This window comes from Rhinatrema bivittatum, chromosome 1, assembly GCF_901001135.1.
Source record: "Rhinatrema bivittatum chromosome 1, aRhiBiv1.1, whole genome shotgun sequence".
NCBI lineage: Eukaryota > Metazoa > Chordata > Amphibia > Gymnophiona > Rhinatrematidae > Rhinatrema > Rhinatrema bivittatum.
Window position 1 is genome coordinate 759,074,380 of NC_042615.1, and position 27,503 is coordinate 759,101,882.

General features: G+C 45.4%; 1 protein-coding gene across 5 annotated transcripts in view; it reads left to right on the forward strand.

The window, feature by feature from the left end:
- ADAMTS12 (ADAM metallopeptidase with thrombospondin type 1 motif 12) overlaps positions 1 to 27,503 on the forward strand; it is a 1,111,988-nt gene that overhangs the window by 1,015,573 nt on the left and 68,912 nt on the right. For all 5 annotated transcript variants that reach the window (XM_029579144.1, XM_029579126.1, XM_029579135.1 and 2 more), the window contains exon 23: positions 12,274 to 12,430. In XM_029579144.1, coding sequence (XP_029435004.1) covers positions 12,274 to 12,430 — 157 coding nt within the window. The remainder of the gene's footprint in view (positions 1 to 12,273; positions 12,431 to 27,503) is intronic.

Below are 27,503 nucleotides of genomic sequence, written 5' to 3' on the forward strand. Positions count from 1 at the left end.
ATTGAAATTCATTTCTGTTTTTGATCCTAGCCCAACATCTGCACAATTTGACTGTATGTCAGATGCTGAGAAAGAAATAAAAAATCTGTCTGTAACAGCAGGAACAGCAACTAGGAGCACTGATCTTGGGAAAAAGTCATTGGAGCAAGAATTCTCATTGTCATAGTAACCAAAATTACCGGTCCTTTTTATTCTTTTGCCAATATGAGGGCAGCATGGCTTCTGAAAAATGTTACAGAATTTTTAAAAATGAACCTGGTGGCACTAGTGGGAGAAATTTAGTACAGAGGAGGTGTAGCAATGGTGTGCTGGAGGGTGTTCCTAGGAACTAATTTATGCAAACATTGTCTTATCAAGAGGGGCAAAAGTCTTGAAATAAGATGTTAGCAGCAAAGATCACTTTCATAAAAAACTGGTAGCACCTTGCTGGGGCAGTCTACTATGGCAAACACCAACAGACAAGCAAGTCAAGTTCAGCCCAAGAAGCCCAACAAAAAAGAAGGTGAGTGATTTGCAAAACCAGCATATAACAGTTTCAGGCACAGTTTAATAAGACTAACAGAGGAGAGTGATCAGAGGGAAGGGTGCCGGTGGCAACCTAGTAAGACTAAAAAAAAAAAAAAAAAAAGAGAGAAGCAGATTGGCCTCATAAAGTCACAAGATGTCGGCTAGATGCAGACATTTAAGGGATAATATTTTAGATGCAGTCATTTAAGAGATTATTCAAACCCAGTTAATTGTAAAAAACCAGGTTTTAAGCACATAATATGACTGCCTTAAAATTGACCCAGGGTCCAGTGCATGTAAAAGTACACACATGGCCCGGTTTTGCACATACTTTTATATGCACCGAGCAGAGGTGTTCCAGGAGGCAGGGAGTGGAATTATGACTTGCACACACATTTTCTGATTTTAAAAAGGGTGTGCATAAGTTATCCACACAAATTGTGCCCCGCCTGGAGCAAGTTTTAACTTTGTGCGAGGTAATCTGTGCACATACTCGGCCAATTACCTGAGTACTTTCAAAGCAAATGTGCGCACATAAGTTCATTTTGAAAATATTTGATACAGACTGTGTCTGCAATGTACATGCAGACTTTACTGCTATGTGGACTATTCTAAAATTACTCTCTTAAGCCAGACCAGAGGGATTCCAGACACAGGCTAATAATGCTCATAGGCAGAGGTACCAGTCAGAGCCTAATAAGACTACCAAATGATAGTAAAATAAATAGCATGTTCAGAGTAAATGCCTTGAACATCTGTTGATTCTTTCTCAAGTGTGCTCAGGATGCCTAAAACAGAACGTTTCTTCCAAAAACATTCACCATGGAGTGCAGGCTGCTTTTGAACAGACTTTTGGGGCTCGAGCTAGTAATACTAGGAGAAAGCAAAGTAGTGTCAGAGAAAGCAACAGAATCAAAAGAAACAGAGTACTCTCTAACAGTCATGCCGTGTATAATTTGATCTATTCCACTCATCCATAGTACAATAATGATGGCAGAAAAAGACCAAACGGTCCATCCACTCTGCCCAGCAAGTTTTATATGGTAGTAATTGCTGCTCAGTGCAGCTAACCCCTAAGCCTTATGTTAAAGGCAGTAATATTTACAATCAAAACCAAGCAGCTGTCAGACACATAACAAAATTACTGCTAGCAACATTTTTATGGGGTGAGCATCCTTCTTGATAATTCGGACAATGCTGCTTGAACATGCTTTGATTTTGGACTTGGATGTAGAAACAGTCCTGTGCTTTACCCCTAATAGCCATTGCTATAACTAGCAACAGTAGCATGGAATAGACTTAGTGTTTTGGGTACTTGCCAGGTTCTTATGGCCTGGATTGGCCACTGCTGGAAACAGGATGCTGGGCTTGATGGACCCTTGGTCTGACCCAGTATGGCATGCTCTTATGTCTGCATATCAGTACCCGGACTGTAAAAATGGAGTCCCAGCTTTGGCTGTCTTCTGAATCTATTTCCCCTTTTTCCCCTCATCATCAAAGCAGAAAGCCATGTTGCAATTTTGTCACAAGCATCAAAGGTTAAGATAGTAATCCCTGTTCCTTCTATTAAGGGTAGTAACTGCTGGTCTGTGCAGGTTAACCCATGTACCCTGGTACATTGATTAAATAGATACTTGGCTTTCCTCCCCCTTTCTATTCGATTTGAGAGTCCATGAACAGACAAGTTGTTTATGTTAGAATCAGACCTTTATTCTCAGACATTTCAGGTTTACCAGTTAGAATAATGCAGACAACTCATGCCTCTTATGAAAGACACTTATACTACAATTCTTAACAAAGCACATACTTAGAGGGGTCGATTTTAAGACCCATGCACGCGCGTCCATGTGTGCACAGTTCCCGGTGCGCGCACATGGAAACACCAATTTTATAACATGCGCATGTTGCAGCACGCATGTTAGAAAATATGATGGCCGCACACACACGTGTGCTGGATTTTAATCTTCACGTGCACAAGTGCGGGCGGCCCATGACTCGCATGCACGGGGGGGGGGGGGGGGGGGGGGGGGGGGGGAGCTTTTTAAATTACGCACGGCAACGTGATTGCCCTTTTTTCCCAGTTCCCTAACCCTAACCTTCCTCTCTCTTCCCCAACCCCTACCCTAACCCTACCTAGCCCCAATTTTTTTATTTTTATACTTAATGGTTCTCAGAAGCAGAAGTAAACCCCGTGTGCCGTCTGGCTGTCCTGGCCCACCCCCCACCCCACCTCTCCCCACCCAGACCCCGCCCCTTTTGAAATGCCTGGCACGTTGGTGCATAATGGGATTACGCGTGTGGTCGGGCCCTTCCGAAAATGCACACAGTGCGCACAAGGCCCAGCCACATCTTTAACCCCTGTAATTCACGTGTGCAGGGCTTTTAAACTGTACTTGTTAATGAATAAAGCTTAGCATTTATAGGTGAACTCGGTGAGATATGTCAGAATAACCTTGACTTGCACAGAATGTTATTAATAATCGGCTCGATCCAGTAAGGCCGCGGTAAAAACAGTGAGGTAGTGTCAGGAGCACCCTTCCTCCCCGCACGCACAGTTCTCTTCACTAACTCCCCGATACTCTCCTCTAATCGCATGCAAATGCATGCCGCGGCTGTGAAGCGTTAGGGAAGGGTTATGCCCGCGCAACCCATTTTACTGTATAGGTGCTGTAACAGCGCCTATACAGTAACCTGGGTGCGCTGGTACCTGTCATTTCAAATGACATTTGAAATGACAGGCACCAGGAAGTGTAAAAAAGTTTAAAAAGTGTAAAAAACAAAAAACCTGTGTGTTATATAAAAAAATAAAACAATTTTAAATACCTGTCGGAGGGCCGTGGGCAGCCATCAGCGGCATCCGGTAGTCCCTTCTCCCTTCCTCCCTCCCTCCCCTGCCTGGATGAGCGCCAAAATCGCACGGGCGGGTCGGCAGCGGGGGGGGGGGGGCGGCAGCAGGATCCGGGAGCGGCGGGTAGGCAGCAGCGGGGTCCGGGGGGGCAGCGGCAGCGGGGGGGCGGCAGCAGGATCCGGGAGCGGCGGGTAGGCAGCAGCGGGGTCCGGGGGTGGCAGCGAGATCCGGGGAGCCAGCAGCGGCAGCATGTTCGATCGGGCAGGCAGGTAGGTGGCAAAGTAAAGATGGCCGCCTGTACGGGAAAATCGTGCAATTGGCCGCTGAAGACGTGACGTCACACCCCGTGACGCCAAACGTCGTGGTGGGTAAGCAATGTTTTTACCCTACACTACACTACACTAACTCCTACTAGGGGGAGGCGGTAAACTAGCAGGTTAAGGCCGCGGCAGAACAGCGGGTTACGGAGGAGATAATATCAGCGCCCGTTACAGTATCGCAGGGGAATAGCTAATTCCTTCATTATACAGCTTTTTCGTTCATTTACATGCCGGGTGCGGAAAGGGTTATGCGTCTGTTTTCAGAAGCGATACGGACGCGTGAAACTGGAGACTGTATCGCCGAACTGCCTTGCGCGCCCGAATTGTGCGCTACGAGCACGTTACAGACGGGCAATCCTCGAGCGGACGATACTGGATCGAGCTGAAACTTAGCTAAATATCCCCATAACTTTAGAAAATCCGTTTTAACCCAGAGAGATCTCTATGGCTGAGCCGAGAAAGACGCTGTAGTTCACCATCTGTGCAGAGCTCTCCAGGATACTGAAGCTTGTCTGCTTGGTCAGAGGGAGGGGCAGAGAGCAATGGCTTAGGCATCATCTTCTGATGGTGTTACTTGGTCTTCTTCCTCACCACCTTCTATGCCCCTTTTTCCTTCTGTTATTAAAAGCCAGGATATATATATGTAAGTGCTCATACATAGTGCAATAGGAGCACGAAATGGGGTCTCTTCTTTACTTGGACTGCTGGACTCCCCCTCAACTGGGACTCCCCCTGGCATGTAATCTGGCTCATGATCAGGATGTTGATCAAGCCGCATGATCCAGTTTTGTGACATCTTCACCAGCGAATTAACTTAGCTGTGTGACAGAGTTCACCATATTTCACCATATTTCAGGATTGGTGTATACTGTTGCCAGGCAGATCTGGTCTCTGCTCAGGCTTTAGATCTATTCTTTCACATACACAGTCTTTCTTATCTTAGGTCTGTTTACAGGGAGAAGTTCTTATTCCTTCATAGGGGCCTTGTTAAACAGCTATGCACCCAGATAACTCACACATTTTGCTATTCTAGACAAAGTTCATCCTCTGTATTTCTGCTGAAATACAGGTCAAGCTTCCATATGTGAGACAGAATCCATATTTTCCTGCATCGTTGTGATATTTCAGGTATCTCCCTACAGCAGCTCTGATGAGGTCAATAACTAAGCAGTGGCAGGATGATGTCATTAGGCTCCCTGTCAGGACTGACAGGGAGCCTAATGCCTCACCAGCAGAAGAAGGGATACCATGGGAGGAGTGAACAAGAAGGGAGCCCAAACCATGCTAGCCAAACAAGAGATGCTAAGGGAGAAATGGGCCAGCAGAAAGTCCAAGTCCTGCCAGCCCAAGAAGAGGCTTCATTGGAGAAGCTGACAGCAGAAGTGAGCACAAGGGACAGGATAAGGGAAAAGGGAATGAAGAAGAGAGGGAAGAGAGAGGGGGAAGGAGAGCCACACATACACACCAGCCACTCCCCTAGTCTCTTATGTGGTTGAGGACCCAGCTAGCCTGGGGAACCCCCATGGGAACAGTCCAGGGCTACAGGGTAATACAGAACTAAGCTAGAGAATCTTCAGCCTATTCCAGCCACCTCCCCACAGGTTGTGTCCTTGGGTTCTGGCGGCCAGCAGGACTTAGGCAGGGGCTTGGACTGAGGCTAGTGCTGGACTGGAGACTAGAGCTGAGGCAAGGCTGGAACCAAAGGCAGGCGTGGAACTGGAGTTTGGAATTGGATGCAGGGAAGTGTGGCATACTGAAGCAGGCTGAGACACTGGAACAGACTGAAACCTGGATCACTGGAGTAGTCTGGAACATGTAGCACTGGAATAGGCTGGGATACTGGAGCAGGACAGGACAGACAACACAAAGAAGAGACCAGCAGGTAACACAAAAGGCCTAGGGAGGCCACTGAGCAAGGCAAAAGCAGAAGGTCTAGGGATGCCACTGAGCAAAGCTAGAGCAGAAGGTTTGGGAAAGCCACAGAGCCAAAGGTAGAACAGAAGGCTTTGGAAAACCACAAAGTAAAACTAGCACAAAAGGCTTAAGAAAGGCACAGAGCATTCAGAGATGAGGGGCTAAGCAGGGAGCTGAGAAGACTCAATGACAAGGCACCGAGCAAAGCCAGAAACAGGGTTAAATAGTCTGGACCCTATTGAGTCATGGGATCACAGTGACTGTGAGTGGAGAGAGGGTAAGAGCAGCTATCCAAGGGCCTCTGGTGGTTGGGAGGCTGCATAACACGCAGAATCACAACAATATCAACACTGGGTATGATGACATTTATATCTTAGTTCCTGAGAACATTCTAAGCTTTAGATTATGCGTTCTAGTACTGCTTTAGTAACATGGCTGCCACTGTATATAAAAATCCTGAAAAAACATAATACAGGTCAGCATCCACATTATGAAGTTAGACTCCATCTTTTGCTGCAGAGTAGTGTAACTTCTGGTATCTCCCTACAGCACAGCAAATGTTTTCAGAGGCTTGAAGATTTTGCATCACAAACAACATGCAGTTCAGTATGTACAAAAAAAAAGTCTCTAATAATAAAAATATTTCTCCCTCACTAATTTCCTATTTTTTATTTTTATTACACTGCATAACAAAAATGCAAGCTAAAAAAAAGTTAATTGTGGAACCTATAATTATATACAAGTTGATGGCTGGTCTCCTAGCTGAGCAGGAATGTTGAAATTGAGACATGAACAATTCTGCCGTATATATATATATATATATAATCCAAATTCAGGATTTTTAATAAGGATGTGCATTCATTTGAAATGACATAGACAATGTCAACAGAACAAAATGATGGGGAAAAAATATGAAACTTCATAAACATTAATGGCAATGACAATCAACCCCCAAACATGACACAAATGACACGACACAAAATGACGTTTTCTGGCCTATACATCCCCCTTCAGGAGACTTGGTGGGTGAGTTAAAAAAAAACCAAAAACATTTGTTCTGGCATGTGATTTCTCATTGTCATGCAGGAAAATCTCTGGTCCAGTTCATTGCTTATTTATGTTTTCTCCCCACTGCTATTAGTGGTAAATAGAAATTCACATTGTTAGGAAAATTGAAAACACATTCTTCTTAATATACATCTAGAAAGTGCAAAATCTGAACAAGAGGTGGCAGATAAGACCCATCTCTAAAACGTTTTCTATAATTGCAAAGAAGAGAATGCTAGCTGTATCATAATGCAGATCATTCGCTAGTGAGACAGCCAACCGAGTCTGCACTGCTGACTTCAGGAACATGAAGGAGAGAGGCAGTGGCAAAGACTGCAGTAAGCAATCTCCCCTTTCACAAAAAAAAAATTAAAAAATGCTGAAAATAAGAAGTTGGTGAATTTTTAATTGTAAATATTAGCTGCAGGAGACAGAGTCAGTTACCACCGTACAGCAGCGATACTTGCCTGTTGTTACATATGTAGGGGCCTGTGCAGTAATGTTTAGCGTACATTTTTGGTTCATACAAAATAGCATGATATAACATGAGACCTTAACATGCAAGCTATAAACGTTCCCCCACACATTAGCAAGTACACACTAAAATTAGCATGTATGCAAATGGTTGTTAATGAGGGAGCATGATATGCATATGAAACTTTACCAAGCTTACAGCAAATAGCATGATATGTTGTCCTATACCTACTGTATTTACCATGGGCACAATTAAACTAAAAAGATAATATCTGGTCGATGCTGCCACAAACCTACCTCTCCCCGCCACACCCCAGAATTAGTCAGCCTAAAGTGAAATACTCCTAGGGGAATTCTGCGCTACTGCGGAGCGCAGAATGGACCAGATCTTAAAATCTACGGGCGGACGTAGATTTGTTCGCGCAACCTGGCGCGCACAAATCTACTCCCGATTTTATAACATGCGCGTGCTGCCGTGCGCATGTTATAAAATCCAGGCTCGGCGCGCGCAAGGGGGTGCACACATGTGCACCTTGCGCGCGCCGAGCCCGAGGGGAGCCCCGATGGCTTTCCCTGTTCCCTCCAAGTCCGCTCCGAAATCGGAGCAGCCTTGGAGGGAACTTTTTTCCGGCCCCCCCCCCAACCTTCCCCTATCTAACCCACCCCCATCCCTAACTAAATCCCCCCCCACCTTTACTCCATATGTTACGCCTGCCTGTGGCAGGCATAACTTGCGCGCACCGGCGGGCTGCCAGCGTGCAATGCCCCAGCACAGGCCGCTGTGCCAGAGCACTCGACCCCGCCCCCAGACCGCCCTGGACCACAGCCACGCCCCCGGGCTGCCGGCACACCCCCAGACCGCTCCTTTTTACAAGCCCTGGGACATATGCATGTACTGGGGCTTGCGCGCACCGCCGAGCCTATCCAAAATAGGCTCGGCGCATGCAGGGGCAGATTTTCTTGGGTTACGCGCGTAGCCTTTGAAAATCCACCCCAATTTGCGCAGAATTCCCCCCTGCGCAGCATTGCCATTTTCCGTATAGAATTGCCAAATTCTGCACAGAAAATAGCAGAGGAGACCCTGGCATGCCGCGAATGTTATCCTGACAGCTATTATAGATCGCCTACCTCTTTGATTTTTGGGACCATGCCGCGAATGGAGCACATCCCGCAGGACGTGTTCCGTTCACAGCGAAGTCGAAAGCCCAGGCGCGCCGTTCGCAGTGAAAATGGAAGGCCTCCGTGTGCGTGAACAGCGTGTGCTCCACTTGCGGCGAAGATGGCCTTCATCTTCACTGCGAACGGAGCGCATCCCATGGCACATGCAGGACGCACTCCATTCACGGCATGCCGGGGAGAGAGAATATGTGTGTGAGAGAGAGGGGATGGGGTGTGGGGGAGGGGAGGGTGAGAGAGAGCATGGGAGGTAAGAGGGGAGATGGGGGGATGCCGGTGAGAGAGAATATGTGTGTGAGAGAGAGGAGATGGGGTGTGAGGGAGGGGAGGGTGAGAGAGAGCATGGGAGGTAAGAGGGGGGTGGGGGGATGCCGGTGAGAGAGAATATGTGTGAGAAAGAGGGGATGGAGTGTGGGGGAGGGGAGGGTGAGAGAGAGCATGGGAGGTAAGAGGGGGGGTGGGGGGATGCCGGGGAGAGAGAATATGTGTGTGAGAGAGAGGAGATGGGGTGTGAGGGAGGGGAGGGTGAGAGAGAGCATGGGAGGTAAGAGGGGGGGTGGGGGGATGCCGGTGAGAGAGAATATGTGTGAGAAAGAGGGGATGGAGTGTGGGGGAGGGGAGGGGAGGGTGAGAGAGATCATGGGAGGTAAGAGGGGGGTGGGGGGATGCCGGCTTCCCAGCCGAGAAGGGGATCCCGGCAGTGACTCCAGGGCCGCAAAGATGCATGGCGCCCAGGCCACATTAGCACGGCAGCAGCAGCAGTCCAAGGTGGCGGCAGCGCGGCAGTCCATGCCACGCAAAGAGGACGTCCTGCGGCGTCAGGCCGCAGCCAGGCATTAGAGTGGCAGCAGCAGTGGCGTCGGGCTGGGGTAAGTGAGGGCCTGCTCGCGGGATGGGCTCTACGAGCAGATTTGTAATAGGGTTATCCAACAACAGTGGCTTCTACCCGGCTGAAAACCCAGAAGATCTTGATCTCATTGACATATGAGCAGTTTTAGCATCTCTTTCAGTACTGTTATGAGATGTTCTCGGTTTCACCCTGGTGGGTATTACTGACCATCCTGCCCTTTTTGCAGTAAGGGTTCAATAAAGATCTAATTCCCTAAAGATTCAGGTGACAGCAATTTCCTGTTTTAGGGAAAGAATTCAGGGAACCTCTGTGGCTTCTCATCCAGATGTTGTACATTTCCTGTGTGGATTAAGGGGGATTCAATGGGATTTTTATTTTGTTCTTGGGTATTTCTAGGTTCTCCTTTGAACCTCTGAGGCATGCGTCATTGAAAGATGTTTTAGTGGCCATTTCTTTGGCCAGGTAGAATCACAGGCCCTATATAGAGTCTCTTAAGTAATTTTTTCAGCAGGGGTGGTCTTTTTTCACCCAGTGCCATTCTTTTTTCCCAAGATGGTATCACATTTTATATCTAAACCTGACAATCTTTCTCATATTTATAAAAGAGAAACATCTTAGCAAGGGTAAGTTTTAGCACTTTTGGGATGTTCACTGAGTCCTCTGCAGGTATCTAAAGGAGAATCATTTTTAAAGAAAATATGATTGGCTTCTCATCTTGTTTGGTGGTCCTCATAAGGATGACTCAGTGTCAAAATTCTCTTTGGCCCACTGGATCAAAGAGAAGATCTCTTCAGCATACTTGCTGAAAGGCAGGAAGGTTCTGAAATCTCTTCATGCTCATTCAGTGAGGGCTCTGGCTTCCTTATGAGTAGAGGAAAATATGGTTACTCCAGAAGAGATTTGTAAGGTCATCTTATTCTTTACATTCTTTACTAAGCATTTCAGAGTGGATGTACATGCTACAACATCTTTTGGGGAAGATGTTCTCAAGGAAGCACTATCGTCTTCCAACCCACATTAGAATGGGCTTGGATACTTCCCACAAGCCTGGACTGGTCTAGCAGGATGAAAAAGAAGGAGAAATTTAGACTTATCTGTTAACTTCTGTAATGTTTGGCCAGCCGTGGAACAGCCCTGCCGCCATCTGCACTTTCTCTGGACACCACCTGATGCTGCCTCCTCCATCCCCTAGCAAGAATGCCACTGTTGTCTACTCTCTTGGTTGTGCTGATGCCTAAAGTGCACATGCGTGCCACTGCCCAACCCTAATAGGCCCTGTGGCGGGAAACCTGCAGCAGCAAAGCTTGGAATCTAAACCCCAGCCATGCTTCTAGATGCTGTTTCAGCAACAGGTCCTACTGTTTTGTCTGCAGTGTATGTTGCTACCCTTGTGCCTTGTCCTGCTTTGCTTGTTTGCCTTTTCCTGCCTTGTCTTCCTTGCCATTTCTGGTCCAGTCTTTTCCCTTAGTGTTTGTCTCTGCCTGTTTGTTCTTCCTGGCCTGATTCTCTGGTACTGACCTTTGCTTGGATTCTGACTTTGCTCCTGCTTGCTGCCTTGCCTAACCCTTGGCCTGGACCAGGATACTGACTACTCACTGCCTACCCTGATCCTTGGTCTGGACCTGGATACTGTCTGTCACCAGCCCAGACTGCTGTCTGCACCTTGACATCACTTGACCACTCTCTATAGTACTCTTGCCTAAGCCCTGCTGGCCCCTGGAACCCAAAGGCTCAACCTGCGGGGAACGTGACTGATATAGGTGAAACTCCTGCTCAGCCCCAGTAAGGGAAAGTCCACCAACAGTTGGCATTGGCCTAACGGGTTTGCCTTCTAGGCTACATGAACTACACCACAGTCCAAGAGCTCAAAGCCTTGACAATTTCCTTTCCTTGAATCCTGCTAGACCAGTCCAGATACCACCCAGGAAGTCAGGATCTGTGGTTGGCACTTGTTGAGATCTTTCAGGTTGCACAAAAAAGAACGTGCTTGAATTGCTTCTTCATATGAAGGAGAACCCAAGGTATATCTGAATCTGATATTAATGGTCCTTGTTTCCCCTTATAGCCTGCTAGAATATGGAGATAGGTTTTGTCTTGGAGGGCTCTTTACTGTTGTATTTGTTAATAGAATTTTTGATAATTTTATAAGGGATTGGTTTTAGCTATTCCATTGCTTTGTCAAAAATATACTGAAAATTCTCTGTTTTGTACTACCACTAATACCAGAGATGATGTCACTGCAAAAGTTGTGATCTCTGTCTCCATCTGCAGGCAAGGTAGTATAAGCCTATCATTCTGGTCTAACAGGATTCAAGGAAAAGAAATTAACAGGTAAGACTAAATTTCTCCTTTCTCTCCAATGTGCATCTGAAAATTTTGCAGCTACTGTTTGTGTTTGGAGCAGATCTGCAGCAGGGTTCTGTTTACAGCAAGAAATGGACAGCTAGCTGAAATTAAAGGTTTCATAACCTATAACACTTCTGTTTTCTGGGAATTAAGTTTAAAACTCTTCTGACCTGATATTTTATACTATTTGTATTTCTTTTTTTTTTATGATACTATTGCATTTCAGAAGCAGCAAGTCATTCTTCTAAAACTAAGAGTCCCGAATTAGATAAATACAAGAGTAGCTGGCTTAACATAGAAATGATGGCAGAAGAAGACCAAACGGCCCATCCAATCTGCCCAGCAAGCTTTCACACTTATTTTTCTCATACTTAGCTGTTACTCTGACTGCTGAGATCAGGGCCCTTATTGGTAACTTTTGGTTCTAATTTCCTTCCACCCCCGCCACTGATGTAGAGAGCAGTGCTGGAGCTGTATCACAGTGAAGAATCAAGCCTAATTGGTTAGGGGTAGTAACCGCCACAATAAGCAAGCTACTCCCATGCTTATTTACCCAGCCTGTGCAATTTAGTCCTTGTTGGTTGTTGTCTGAATATAAATCCTCTTTTCTTCATTCCGCCCTGCCGTTGAAGCAGTGAGCTGTGCTGTATATGTATTCAAAGTAATTAATAAATCTAACTTTTAGGATCATTCAGATTTGTATAATGAAACTACAGTATATCATCATGCCCAGGATAATGTGGATTTTAATTAAATGCATGCTGTTAACTTCAGTGAAACTAATCTTTCAGTGTTCCGCCTCATGTGGTGATGGTATTCAGCATCGAACCATAACATGTATTGATATGGACAACATGAAGACTGAGGACCCCAATCTGTGTGAAGAGGACAAACCCAAACCTCAGGAAACTCGGAAATGTAAAATCCAAATGTGCCAGGAAAAAACAGGTATTTCAATCCATTTTGTGGCACATGCATTGGGCAATTTTCAATGCCATTTACTTGCTTAAAATCAGGTTTTATCCATATAAATGGACTTTTGAAAACTACCCAGGGCAGTTTTGTACATACATTTACGTGTATTATAAAGATGCGTTTCAGGAGTGGAGCTGGGGTGGAGAAATGATTTATGCACATTATTTTGATTTTCAAAAATATGCACATACGTATTCATGCATAAAGTTATACCTATTCATCTGCCCATCCTGCCCCACCTCCATTCCCCCAGAAATGTAACTCCAGCTATGCCCATTCTGCTCCTGAGCAGGTGTAACTTTGTGCATGTATGTCTGCACTGGTTCTGTGTACATCTGTAAAATTTCAAAGCAGATTTATGCGCATACATCTGCTTTGAAAATGTGGGCTAAAGACTGTGACTAAAAAGTACCCACAGTTTTTAGTCAGGTCTGGCCCTTTGAAAAAGACCCTCCCCAATATTATGCATGTAGAGGTAGGCAGCAGGTTGTGCAAGATTCCTCACAGATCAGGTCACCGTCAAAGCAATGTTGGTGGGTTGTTTTTGTTTTTTTTTACTTTAGAATGAAATGCTTGTGAAGATCTGTAAAGTAACAGCGTTAGTATGCAAGTGGAGTAATACATGTCCATTATTCTTTGACTAGGTAACTCATTCTGAAGAATTTGCTAAGGAAAACAGGCCCCCTGTAGTTACTTTTTAAGAACTTTCTTTAAATATATTAGAAAAAAACACCCACTTCAAATGAAGCTTCAGATGTATTTCATTCAAATGATAGGATCTGAATGACAAGCAGCAAAATAGACAAGAGTGGATGAAAAATTGATAAGCTAGAATTAAGATTTTGACATACTGAAAAGATAAATTATGTCCAGCCTTCAAAGATTCATAATGCTACTTAGTTTCTGAATATTTTATTATGTTTATTCTTCTTATTATTGTTATTTCTGGATGAATTCCTGTTCTAAAAGTTTAGTAAATTAAGCCAGGAAATATCTGGACTTAAAAAATAATTTGTATATACTGCATTGTTTCAGTACCCTGTGAATTAGTTAAACTAAGAAGAATAGCCTTCCTATATACAGCTCCATTCTCTGGCTACAACGCTCACCAACAATTGGCTATTCCCTTATCTAGGTATGCAGCTTTTATTCATCTCTCTGTGGTCCCTGCCCTGAAGAGATTTACTCCAGCACAGAGCACTTCAGCCTGTTTCCCTCTTACCCACTTAAAGGTAGATTTTAAGAGCCGCTTGCGGGCTCACATGTGTGCACATTTGCTAGCGCGCACACATGAATTTGCCGCTTTTCTAACATGCGTGCATTTACACGCGCATGCTATAAAATCTGCTACCCATTTTATATCGATGCACGCGTGTGCATGCGAAAGCTGTCTCACGTGCATAAGTGGGGGGATTTCAGCAGATGCACGTGGTGACGCACCAGGGCCTATTTCCCTGTTCCCTCCCAGTTTGCCCCAGTAAAGGGGTGGACTTCCTAAATTCCCTACCTAACCTGACTCCCTTTTACTCTGCTAGCCCTGACCCCTAAAACCCTGCTGACTACCCTAAATTTTAATATTTTACTACTTACCCAGAGTGCAAAGCAGCAGCAAGTTACGCAGTTATGGGAACCCGGCGCGGGCTTGTGCACAACACTGACTTAAAGGCACTGTCCTGGCCCGCCCATGCCCCGCCCAGACCCCATCCCTGGCCCACCCCATTTTGCAAAAACTTTTCCAATGCACATACCAGGAGATATGCGCATGACTGCGGGCCTCTTAAAATCCACGCAGCCCGCGCGCGGGCCAGTCACATGCATATCTCCCAGATTTGCTGCGTGTAGAGCTTTCAAAATTCGCCCTTTAGCTCCTGTTATTGATGGGAAGAAAATAATTGTTTTTTCTTTGCTTTTCTTTCCATGGAAAGTCATGGGAGCCAGCTAACGGTGCCGCCTTGTTTACTCTGACTCTGTCCAATTTCATTGGAATGGAATTGGAAAATAAAAGGTAACAGGGAAAAACTTGAGAAAAAAAAGTCTCCTGCAGAGCAGTTTCTTGCCACTTTTAAAGGGACAGTACCATCATGGCCATATCACCTTGCACCTCTTGTCTATTGAAAAGCAATGCACCTAGCTATAGGATCCCTCATCTCTCCATTCATACCTGTTTCTCACCAACTCACACTATCATAATTGATCCTGTATACGTGTATTTGCATTGACAGCCACTATTCATGTCAACACACACACACCACTAAGCCAAAATAAAACTACAAGTGACACCAAATGTCAACAACAAAAAGAAAGAAAAGGATTCAAAAGTTTAAAAGAAAAAAGATTCAAACATTTTCCCCTTCCCAGTCAGGAATGAGAGATCTGGGCTTCTGAAGCCTCTGGATTAGGAAAGGGTCTTTTTACACTCTTGCATTACAAGCATGTTAACCATGTTTCCTAACACAGTGTAAGTGATTTGACCCTTAATTGTCCTTCCTTTCCCCTCCTCTCAAAAACAACCCCCAGAATTTTTATTAAAAAGAGCTTGTCACGGTCTGAGTGGGGAGGAAGGAGACCTTCAGGGACATAGTAGAACAGTCCCTGTCCTTTGTGCTGCTTTGGAGGAGCAAGGTCACCTGAATGGCATAGCAGAAAGTGATCCTATAGCTAGGACCTGCTCTCCAAGTAGTTTCTTATCCTCTTGCACCAAGGATGTGTCTCCAGGGCCATATGCTCAGCAGGCAAGGGTTAGGTCTGCCATTATAGTTGGCAATTTGATCATTAAGAATGTGGATAGCTGGGTGGCTGGTGGGCAGGTGAATCACTTGCTAACTTGCCAGCCTAATGCTAAGGCCGAGGTCCTCACATGTCACCTAGATACGCTTTTAAAGAATGTTGGGGAAGAGCCAGCTGTCATGATACATGTGGATATCAGTAACATAGGAAGGTGCAGGCGGGAGATTCTGGAGGCTAAATTTAGACTTTTAGGTGGGAAATTTAAATCCTAGAACCTCCGGGTTGCATTCTCAGACCTGCTCCATGCGCAGGACCCCAGAGGGAGGCTGAGCTCCAGAGTCTCAATGTGTGGATGAGACAATGGCGCAGGGAAGAGGACTTTGAATTTGCTGGAAACATTCTGGAGAAGGGGAAGCCTATTCAGTGAGATGGGCTCCACCTTTACCATTATATTGTTAAATTGTTTTATTTGTTTGTTTTAATTTGAAAGTTACCTAGGACTGTGGATTGGCAGCATATAAATGTTTTAAAATAATTTTAAGTTACATTTCTTTGATTAGATGACCAGGAGAAGGGGAGAGCATTAAATGTAGTGTACTTGGATTTTACTAAGGCACTTGACACAGTTCTGCATAGGTGGCTTACGATACAGGAAACTGAACACCCTTTTTATGGGCCCTAAAGTGACTACCTGTGTTAGAAACTGGTTGAATGGAAAATGACAGAGTGTAGTGGTAAATGGAGTTCACACCATGAAGAGGGGCATTACTAATGGCAAGGATCGGTTCTTGGATCAGATCTTTTCAACATTTGCATAAGCAATATTGTGAAAGGACAATTGGGATAGTTTTGTCATTTTGAGGATGATACCAAAACCTGCAACAGGGTAAACACCCAGGAAGTTGTAGAAACCATGAAGCGAGAACTATAAAGAACGGTCTAGAGTTTGGCAGCTAAAATTAAATGGCAAAAAATGCAACCATGCATTTGGGCTGCAAAAAGCCACAGGAGTGGTACAGTATTGGTGATGGAAATCTTCTAAGCATGAAGCAAGAGCGGGGTCTGGGGGTGATCCTATCTGATGGTCTTAAGATAGCCAAACAGGTAGATAAGGGAAAGTCAAAGCCAAAAAGATGCTGGGTGCATAAGGAGAAGAATGTGCAGCAGAAAAAAGGAGGTAATATTGTGTCCGCATAAGTCCCTGGAGAGCCTTATTTGGAACACTATATGCAATTCTGGAGGCCACATCTTCAAAAGGATATAAAAAGGATGGAGTCGGTCCAGAGGATGGTTACTAAATTGATCAGTGGTCTTCGTTCTAAAACATATGGGAACAAACTTAAATATCTAAACGTCTATACCCTAGAACAGCAGTTCGCAACCTTTTTTCGGGTCAGGACACACCTGACAGATGGTTCTCACATGCAAGACACACTAAACATGTGACTGTCATGGGGCTAAATGTAAATATACACTCTGCATCCACAGGAACCCCCTCAACCCCCTAACAATGGGTGCAGAGCAGAACTAGGATATTCCCCATGCAATTCACCATATAAAAAAAAAAAAGATATTCTGGTTCTGATGTCATCTCAGTAACAGCAAAGCAAACTCCCTCTACTACCAGATGCAATAGCCTTCCTTATGAAAAGACAGTAGTGTACCACCAATGCATGTCCTATTGAGAAAACACAATAAATAAGATTCATACAAATGCCTACATGCTAGTAAAATACCTCACACACAAAACCGACCCTCACCAAGTACAGAAAGATCACAAATTACAAATATGGACAGAAACTGGAATGGAAACCCCTAAAAAAACACTCTGCATGCCATGCAAAAATGGAGAAATGAAACACAATTATAGCACCTAACAGTCCCAGGATCTGGAATAATGCACACAAACTAATCTGCACAAAGTTACCCTGAATTATGGAACACACTCAAGCAACCCTATCTATGAAAGGCAACACTACAAATATTAAACCAGGTCCGAAACACTAATACACTTCCTTTTAGGAAAACAGAACAAGCCAAGCTGCTATAGATCCCCACACAGAAATTGTAAAACTGTATTAATAAATGTTACAAAACAGCTGATGAACAGAATAACATCCAACAATTAAAAATTCATAAAAATTAGTGAAAATTCTTCAAACACCAATAAAATATTTCAAAACTGCAGATATCAATACCCAGTAATTAAAATGGAGTCAATCAAGAAAAACTTAAAAGTCACAATTGCTTACCCTCTCCAGCAACTCTCCTACTCCTTTTCCTTTCAGGCCAATAGCACACACCAGAAGCAGCAGTGGATGCTGACGCTCTGACCTCATGGTCCTCTTCCTTTGTGCCCACAATAAGTCTCTCACATATACACACACACATCAATTATACCCCACAACCAGTCCCTTTTTCTCACACACCAATCACATTCCTAACCAGTCTCTGTCTCCCTCACACACACCAGTCACCTCCTTGTCTAGTCTGTCTCCTTTACACACACCAGTCATCTCCTTGATCAGCCTAGCTCTCTCTCTCACACACACACACACCAGTCACCTTCCTGACCTCCCTCTCTCACACACTCGCTCTCAGTCACACACATGCTCTCTCACTTAGATACATACTGTCAATCACACTTGTACAAACACGTTCTCGCTTACTTACATACATACTATCAATCACACACACACATCCTCTCTCCGCCTCTGGCTCACTTTCACCCATGAACCCTCCCCCCTCAGCACAAATGGCAGCTGCAGTAGCCTCCTCCTCCAATCCCCATGGTCCAGGAATGAAGAATCCCATCAGCTGTGAGGGCTAATTCTGCTCTCCCTCCCCTTGCTGATGGCCAGCTGTGCTTCACTTAGGTTCAGGCTCGCACTTCTGCACTACTTTATGCAGCTTGGTCATCTTCTTGTGCACCCCACTGTACATCACTTCCTGTTCTGGGATGTGGGGGGTGGGAAGAAGAAAGGGCCATGTTTACCAGCTTCCACTAACACCGCTGCCATTCCTACCGGGCAGGAACGGCAGCAGTTTTAATGGAAAAATATGTGAATCTCATTGCGATGGAGAGAGAGGGAAGTGCAACCGGGAAATGGACACCAAAAAGTCACGACTCGCCTGCTGGTGCTTTGCGACACACTGGTGTGCTGTGACACACCGGTTGAGAATCGCTGCCCTAGAGAAAAGGTGAAATATAGCAAATATGATAGAGACATTTAAATACCTCCATGCAAAGGACATGGGCCTCTTTCAACAGAAAAGAGGCTCTTGAGAGAGAGGTCATGGGATGAAGGTGAAAGGGGGTAGACTCAGGAGTAATCTTAGGAAATCCTTTTTTACAGAAAGGGTAATGGATACATGGAACTGGCTTCCAGTGGAGGTGGCAGAGATAAGGATAGTATCTGAATTAAAGACAGCATAGGGAGTCTCTGAGGGATGTACAGCTGAATAATTGGTGTGGATGGGCAGACTAGATAAGATAAGCCAGATATTCTTTTTCTGTCATTACCTTTCTCTGTTTCTGGGTTTCTATGTAGTTCCTCCTCTCATTAGTTCCAGAATTAGCTGCTCCATGAACAGGACATTTATAGCTTCTAAACATTTTCTCTTCCTTGCATTCTCTGATAAGACGTTCACTCAGTTAATATTGGGGTAATTAAAATCCCTCATATTATTGTATTGCCAAAATTATTAGCCTGTTTAACCTTTGTTAGCATTTCACAGTCCTTTTCATCATTCTAATCATGCAGACAATAGTTATACTATTGTTATGCTCTTTTCTTTCTTACATTAAATTTCTATCCCTAGAGACTCCAGAGTGCAATTTGTTTCTTGTTGAACTTTTGTCCTACTTGACTCACTTCTATCCTCAGTAAATAGTGTTACTCCATCCCCAATTTGAATTGCCTTGTCATTTCAATATATTTTGTACCTGCTATCAGTGTCCCATTGATTATCCTTTTTGCACTATATCTCTGAGATATCCATTATAAGGTAGATTTTAAAAGCCTTGCTTGTGCAAAAACGGCCACATACATATGTAAGTGGGCCATGCAGGAGCTACACAAATTTTAAATAGCCAGGAAGGACGTGTGTACATTCATGTTCTAAAAAACAAGTGGGCAAGGCCAGCACACATATGTTACAGCAGGAGAGGGTGTTACGTGAAGGGGAGGCCTTGAGAGGCCTTCGCAAACTTTTATGTGGGCGGCGGCCTTAGGAGGCCTTCGCAGTCTGTTATGTGCATGCAGGCTTTGGCTAGATGTAGCAAGAGATGCCATGAGCAGCTGCTGCATGAGAATAGGAGATGTGTGCCCTTGGACCTCGGTGAACCCAGAGAGTAGCTCCGGGGAAACACTGAAGCTGGTGAGTTAGATCCGTGTCTGGGTCGAGGCCAAGCCCAGGCCCCTGCCGACCTGTATACCTCAGTGAGACCAACCACCCTTGGACAGTCTCACCAGGTCCCAAGAGGGAGATGGGTTCGGTAGTGGTCTGCGAAGCGGGGTAGGCCGAGAACCCAAACTTAGATGTCGAGACCAATAGATCTGGTAGTGGTCCGCGATGTGGGGTAGGCTGAGGATCTATGGAGAGAGAGATGAGACAATGCAAATACAGAACTGGAGCAGCAGTACTCACTCTGATGCTAGTAGTTGTAATAGGAGGGAACCTCCGAGGAGCTGGGGTCCCAGATGAACAAGGCCCCCAAGGAGCGGGTACCTTAGGCGTCCTAGTTGGTAGCAGATAACCCCGGAGGGTAAAGAGGAGCGAGGCAAGGAGCAGGTACCTAAGTCATCCTGGAGCGAGATTACACAGAGCGGGAACGTCTGGTAATGTTGAGAGATCAGCATGGAGGATTCCTTGCTAACTCATAGAAGGATTTGTGAACGGAGTTTAAATACCAGAGCTAGTGACGTCAAGCGGTGGGGACACCCCCGATGTTCCCGCCATGACGCACGTAAAGGATGGGCTGCACACACGCACGTGCCCTAGGTGACTCCTGAACAAAGATGGCGAACGCAATCGCCCATGCCGGACCATGGACGCTGGAGGGTATGGTGAGGAGAAGCGGAGGCAGCCATCTTTCCAAAATGAACTGAGTCAGGTAGAAAAAAGGTGAGCAATAGAGGGCGCAGCCATCTGCGACTGATGGGTGCAACATACATGAATCTGCGGCCGGACATCTGGGCCAACCTTCTGCCTTAGGCGGAGTTTGCTTTAAATTCTCATGTGTCCATGTCCTCCGGTTCGTCTCCCTTCCAGCTGGTCTACGGGCTCCAACCTTTGCCACCGCTTCCTCTCCTGCTGTCCGTGGCATCTCTGGCAGCGCAGGCGAGTGCTCAAGAATTACACTAATTGTGACGCAGTACCCAACAGCTTCTCGAACACACTGCCCAGAGATCAAAAAAGGCCTTCGATGCTCACCATCGCTCAGCACCCTAGTTTCAACCTGGAGATAAGGTGTGGCTTAGCACTAAGTTCATTCATCTCAAACTGCCTTCAACACGCCTTGCTCCTAGGTATATTGGTCTCTTTCCTGTATTACGCCGCCTGGGTCCTGTTACCTACCGACTTCAGTTGCCCTCTTTACTCAAAATTCACAATTCATTTCATGTTTCCCTGCTGAAGCCTCTGATTCTCTCTGGATTTTCGAAGAAACCACCGGATCCCATACCGTTATCCTCCGAGGCTGATGCCACCTACCATGTCCGAGATGTCTTGGACATCAGGAAATATGGCAGAAGATGGGAGTACCTCCTGTCATGGGAGTGCTTTGGGCCTGAAGAAAACAGCTGGGAGCCCATAGCCAATATCCTGGACAATGATCTCATTTGATAGTTCCATGCAAGCATCCTCACAAACCCAAACCCCCGGGGAGGGGCATTAAGAGGGGGGGGGGTACTATTATGCCCGTCGGTCACAGATGGCTGCGATCGCATGTACTTAACTTCCTGCACTGCTCTCCTGCCATCCCTGGGGCTGCTCATGGCTCGGGCTAGCTTTCACCGCCGCGTTCCCTGGGACTCCTCATGGCAGCCTGGATGCTGCTGCCACTGTCCTCGACCTTTGGGCCTTCCTAGGCGTGCACGCGCACCACGGGCCCTCCTTTGAAGCCTCATCAGCGGGAACCTCAGGAGCATCTCTGATTGATGACATCATCGTACCGGTGTATTTAAACTCCACCTTCGCCCTCAGCTAGCAACTTGGCAACAAGTTCTGTATGTCTTCTACTACTGCCTATGTGTTCCTGAGACTATGCTTCATGCCTTGGACCCTGTCTGGTACCCGCTCCTCAGGGACCAGTGCACGCATTGGGGACTTGCTCTCCTTGCCTACCCCGCTCCTCGGGCTGGCTCTGCATCTCCTGGGTTCTAACCTGCAAGGCCTCCCATTCCTCAGAACTACCTCTGGGACATCTCAGCTATCCGTGATTTCTACTGATGGGCCTCCCCGCTCCTTAGGGTTGTGCCCACAGTCTGAACAAGACTGTCTGCACCTCCCACTCCTCGGGACCGTGCTTACATTTTACAGTGACTACCAGAGCTTCCCCACTCCTCGGAGTATCACCCTCCAGCTTCTCTGGGACTTTGCACAGTTCCCCACTCCTCGGAGTTGCGCCTACATACTATATCGAGACTGCCAACATTTCCCCGCTTCTTGGGGTGGTGCTCTGACATCACCAGGCTCAGCTCAGACTTCCCTGTCCTGTGGGTTGCCTATGGCGTTACATCATCATCCTATGCTGTGCAGCTCCTCCCCTCGGGGTTGCCCTCCAGAGTACCTCCTTATTGGCCAAGCCTCACACTCCCCCCCCCCCCCGCTCTGTGGTCTGTCTGGCACTCCTCCCCTCAGGGTCCCTGCCCAGGTATTGCCTCCAGTCTACTCCATGGGGGTCCTCTCCTAGTTCTGCGGGACCTCTCCATTGCCTCACCCAGAGCTCTCCGCTGTCTCTGACCTCACCTTCCGACGGTGCAGACCTGTAGGGTCCTTCCCACAGGTAGTAACATCTTGCATCTCGGGCCAAGGGCCCACATACCCACAAATCATAACAAGTACTAGCTGGTTCCCTTTATTTCAGTGTTCTCTCTTTCCCTCTGGCACTCTCTTCAGAAAGCAAAATAGTTTAGCAAGATAGACAGATCCCAGTTTTTTTATCCAGTGCAAAGTCTTGCTCTCACCAGCTCTTGCTTCATCAGCAATTCCCTCAAGAGTTAATACATTTTTCTGGCTTTTTGGGTAGCTAAGACATAGGAATACCTTTTTTGTGTAGGTAGACAGTTAATATGTTAGTTTTAATGAGCGCATATTGGTGTCGTCAATTATTTCTTGCTTTTCAGTTTGTTGAAAAATACATACATTACCAGCCAAGCATGTCTATCAGTTACATGCTTTGTGTGTGGAATTCAATTGCGGTTAAGGTTAAGAGAGTGTGCCATGCTCCCTGAGTAGATAAGCATTCTCCCACAGAGAAAATGTTATACCAAACAAGAGAACAAGAATTTCAAAGCTGTAATGAGCTCCCAAATATTTCTGCTTAATCAATATTTTCCAACTTCAGTTGTTTCATATTGTTCTTTGCTGTTTGATGCATCCAAATTGAAAAACAAAGTTCATATCTTTAACATTGTGACCTGCTATAAAAACTTTTTAAATAATAGTTATTTTCACATAATATAGCAAAGCAATTGAATATTTCAGTGGAATGAAATTGTTATCACAGCTGGTAACTATGATTCATATTTTCTAAACTTCAACTGTCTATGCCTAAGCCATAAAAGAATCTAATTAACAAGTGTCATGACATGTACTTTTTCAAGATGTAATGAAAATAGAGAAAGAAAGATTGTAGTTTAATCTGCCTGGATGAGAAATCCCCTTTCTAATACAGGAAAATTGCTGGAGAGTCAGTACTAAAGATTGATCAAAGGATCAATAAAACAGTATTTTTTATCATCAATCAAATTTCCTAAGAATTTGTGTTTAATTTTACTTGGAAATAAAGCAGTTATATTCTTTTGGAGAAGATAATAACTTTTTTTTTTGCCTTAACTTTTCCACTATTGAGCTCATAGAGCTTGTTTTTAAATATCTCATTAAAGCTGCAAATAATTCTATATTTTCCTAGTGAAATGAGTGTTGTGTACTATTGAAAAGCCAAGAATCAAAACTTTGTAATTCATCATAATTTACAAAAAAATCTCTTTAGCAAGTTCAGTAATCTAATTTAATGGAACAAAATGTATTAATGCCATAGAAATAGCCTGTGACACTGTGTTCTGCCCCCATTAACTGTGAGCAGATTTGTTGTTTGATGTGTATATATATAAAGTCATTCTATTCCTGCTTGTAACCTAGTGTGAGATACTTGAAGGACTACAAGCTCCTATAATCCTGTAGTCTTTTGCTGTTGGCCCTTTATGGTCGCGTGTTTCCAGCTCCCACTGATTCTGGGCACTTCCTATTGGCTCAGGTACTGGTTCTTGCCTGCTGGGAGTTTTTCAGTTTGCAGGTATGGTTCTAAGATAAAGAAGAAAGAAGCAAGCAGCCTCTCATCTCTCCTATTCCTTAGGAATGCACTTCTTTTTTACTATCAGATACAGATAGACACAGACAGACATATATATAATAGGTGTACTTAAATCTCCAGTGTAATTCCTACAACAGCTATTTCAACCCTAGAGTCAGTGCTCTGAAACTGAGACCAACCTCTCCTCTTCCCTCCCCCTCAAGACTGCAATCAGTAAGTTATATGTTTTGATTACCTGTTGGAATTTAGACAAGGTGTCTTCATTGATGATTCAGTATCTGAATGATTAGCAGTGCATGGGTGCTGTGAGACCAGAAGAGTAAAAAGGAAACTGACTAAAAAGGAAAGCAAACAAAAAAAATCCTAAAATCTAAGTAGATTCAAGAGGGATACAGCACCAAAGAATTATGTTATGCTCTGCAGCCGCAGACGGCTGCAACCTCTGTTGCTCACCTCCTTTTTCTCTGCTTTGGCTCCATTGGGCGAACGCACGGCCTCTGCCAGCTACCGCCGGCCTTCCTGCCTCTGTTCCTGGGCCCACCTGAGCAGCATGGATGCCACCGACCACCATCTTACCCTCTGGGTCCTCTAGGCGCGCACGCTCCAAGGCCTGCTTTAACCACGTCATGGCAGGAACCTCGGGGGCGTCCCCCTCAGATGACATCACTCATCCTGGATACTTAAGCTCACCAGCCCAGACAGCTGATGACTTGGCAATGAGTTCATCTTGCTGAATCCACCTACTCTCGCTTCAGTACTTGTTCCAGTTCCTGCTTCCGTGGTGACAGACTACCGGGTACCCGCTCCTCAGGGGCACTTCCTTGTCTCTCGGCTATCCACTCTTCGGAGGGCCTTTCACCCGGACTCCTGCCTGCCTCGCTTCCCGAGGCTTTCTACGGAAGTACTCCTTTGTCTTCAGTCACTGTGAGTAACCACGCTGTGGACCACTGCTGTGATATCTACGTTGGAATCCTCTCCGGTGTACCCCGCTCTGCGGACCTGTGCTGTGATATCACTAGAGGAACTCTCGCCGGTGTACCCTGCTCTGCGGACCACTACCGTGACCTCCCACTGAGAAACTCTCTTGAGTACCATCTCTATGGACCCCATGTAACTTCAGTGACTATTTTCGCTCGGCACCCCCACTCCTTAGGATTTGTGGGTATGTGGGCCCTTTGGCTGAGATAAGAGATGGTACCTATTGCCTGACTCCAGTTATCCGAGCTGTCGCTTCATGGCCCACCTCCTGGGGGGGTCACCCGCTCCTTCTCCTTCTCTACTTCTGCTGTATATCATCCCACAGCCTAGACCTCACCTCCCGATGGTGAGGCTCAGTGGGGCTCCTCCCCTGAGCGGTACCGTCTCTCACCTCGGCCAAAGGGCCCACATACCCACAAATCCTAACAAATTAATTCAATGAAAGATTACAGTTGCTTAAAGATTGCATTTGTGAACAGAACTGAGAACTAAGAGGGCACATTAAAAACAGTGTATAAGAATCAGAAAGAATGTATAGCCATTGAACCAACTGCCTATAGCAAGAAATTGTTTCATGGTGCATTTTGAGCTCCCAGCTCAGCTCATAGCTGCAGAAAGTTGTTACAAATTAAAGTAAAATCCTGTGCATAATGCATGCTCAACTAAAGGGCTGCAAGCATAATTAGCTCTTGCAAGCTCAGTTTCAAACCAGCTCATGGATAAGGGATTATCAGAGGTGTTCATCTTGCTTGTTTGTAAAGAGCTCCTAGCAAACAATAGCCAGCAGTCCCTACCTTTCACATGTTGGAAACTATTCTGACACAGAGCCAAGTTTCACACACCAGCTACAGAGTTTGGAGAAGCACCTTTTAAACCATGGCTCAGTCTAATACAAAGAACAGTGAAATAACTGAGCAAAATGACCATTAACAGGTGCCAAGTTAAATACAGCACACGATAACACTGAGGGTGGACATAGAACCAAGAGAGTGGATAAATGAACTGAGAAAGCCTGATAAAAGTATAATGCAGACAGGCAGGAGTTCCTCTCTGAATTGTGATAGGTTGAGCAGCTTATAACCAAGGTCTCTGAAAACCCTGCAGACCTTAAGCATCACATAGAGCTGTTGCAAGATAGTTTTAAAGGCTATGAACTTATTGCAGAAAGGTATTTTAATTTTTAACAAAGACTAACACAGAAGAAAGTCTAGGTAAAGGAGGTATGCAGCAGGCCATAGATGTGGCTCGCTAGAGAATGGTAGCAGAGACCATTAAGAAGGCAGAAATGGTGAAGAAGCTTATAAAAGACAATATGACACAACATTTTAGTGCCTCTAGGCATACATCAAGGCCTTCCAGAACCTCAAGGTCAAACAAAACAGGTCATTCAAGCCAGTCCATGACATTTGAATCATTTGAATCAACAAATGATTCAAAACGCCTCACAAGCTCACACACTACCGCCCAATGTCAGAGATTTAGGAGTCTCCCTAGACAATCAACTAAGTTTCAAATCCCACATTAAATCGCTTCTAAAAGGGGGTTTCTACAAACTCCAAACCCTCAAAAAAACTAAAGCCTCTCCTCCACGCCCACGACTTCCGCACTGTTATGCAAACCACTATACTTTCAAAACTCGACTATTGTAACTCCCTTCTCTTAGGCCTCCCAGCCTCCATCATCAAACCCCTGCAAATCCTTCAAAATGCTATGGCTAGAATCTTAACAAACACCAGAAAAACTGATCATATCACTCCCATACTACAAGATCTCCATTGGCTCCCCATTACCTTCCGTTCCCAATACAAAACACTTACCATCCTCCATAACACGTTATACAAAAACAATTCCCCCTGGCTTGAAGATATGCCACAATTCCGTCAATCCAATCGCCCCACTAGAAACTCCCTTGCTGGCACCCTCCAAACCCCCTCACTCAAAATTGGTCACCTTACTACCACCAGAGATAGAGCCTTCTCCATTGCTGGTCCTACCCTCTGGAACTCCCTTCCCGCCAAACTCCGCTTGGAACCGTCTCTGAACCATTTCAAAAAAGGAATCAAGACATGGCTCTTTAAACAGGCATACCCCAACTCCTCTCAACCCTAGTCAATGACGTCCCCTGAATCAACTCAGCTCCCGCCAGGCCCACTATCCTTCTCATTGACCTCCTCCGTTCTACCCTAGCACCCTCCTTGCCCCATCCCCTCTTCTGCCCCATCCGTCACCTTCATCCCCTGCAAAGTCAAGACTCTCCCAGCCTTTCTCCCCTCACCCTTTCCAGCGCCCCGTAGCCTCCCCCCACCCCGCCCTTTCACCCCTTAGCAACTTTTCCTCTAAAGTACCCCTGACTTAAAGTACCCTTTTTTCCCTTTGCCCCACCCTCATCCCCCCCACTTTTCCCCCACCCCTTCCGCCCTTGTCCTCCTCGCTCCCTCCCTCTCTGCCCCCCCTCCCCTTTATTCAATTGTACAGTAGTGCACATAATTTCTTTATATTGTTCATAGTTCATATGCTAAGCTCATAAGTGCACACGCCTCCCTAACATTGTATATAAGTTCACTTGTATATCTAATTTTAATATGGATAATCAAAATCCATTTCGTTCTACCAAGTTGTATTTCTGTTCGCTGATTCTCCTTCCTTGCACTGTCATATATTGTCTATTTAGCCTTCTTTCATCGTTCATTGTAATTTCCTTTCTCAGTTACCTGTAAACCGACATGATGTGTCCTACGAATGCCGGTATATAAAAAGCGTTAAATAAATAAATAAATAAGTTCTATTGCTCTTAGAATACAA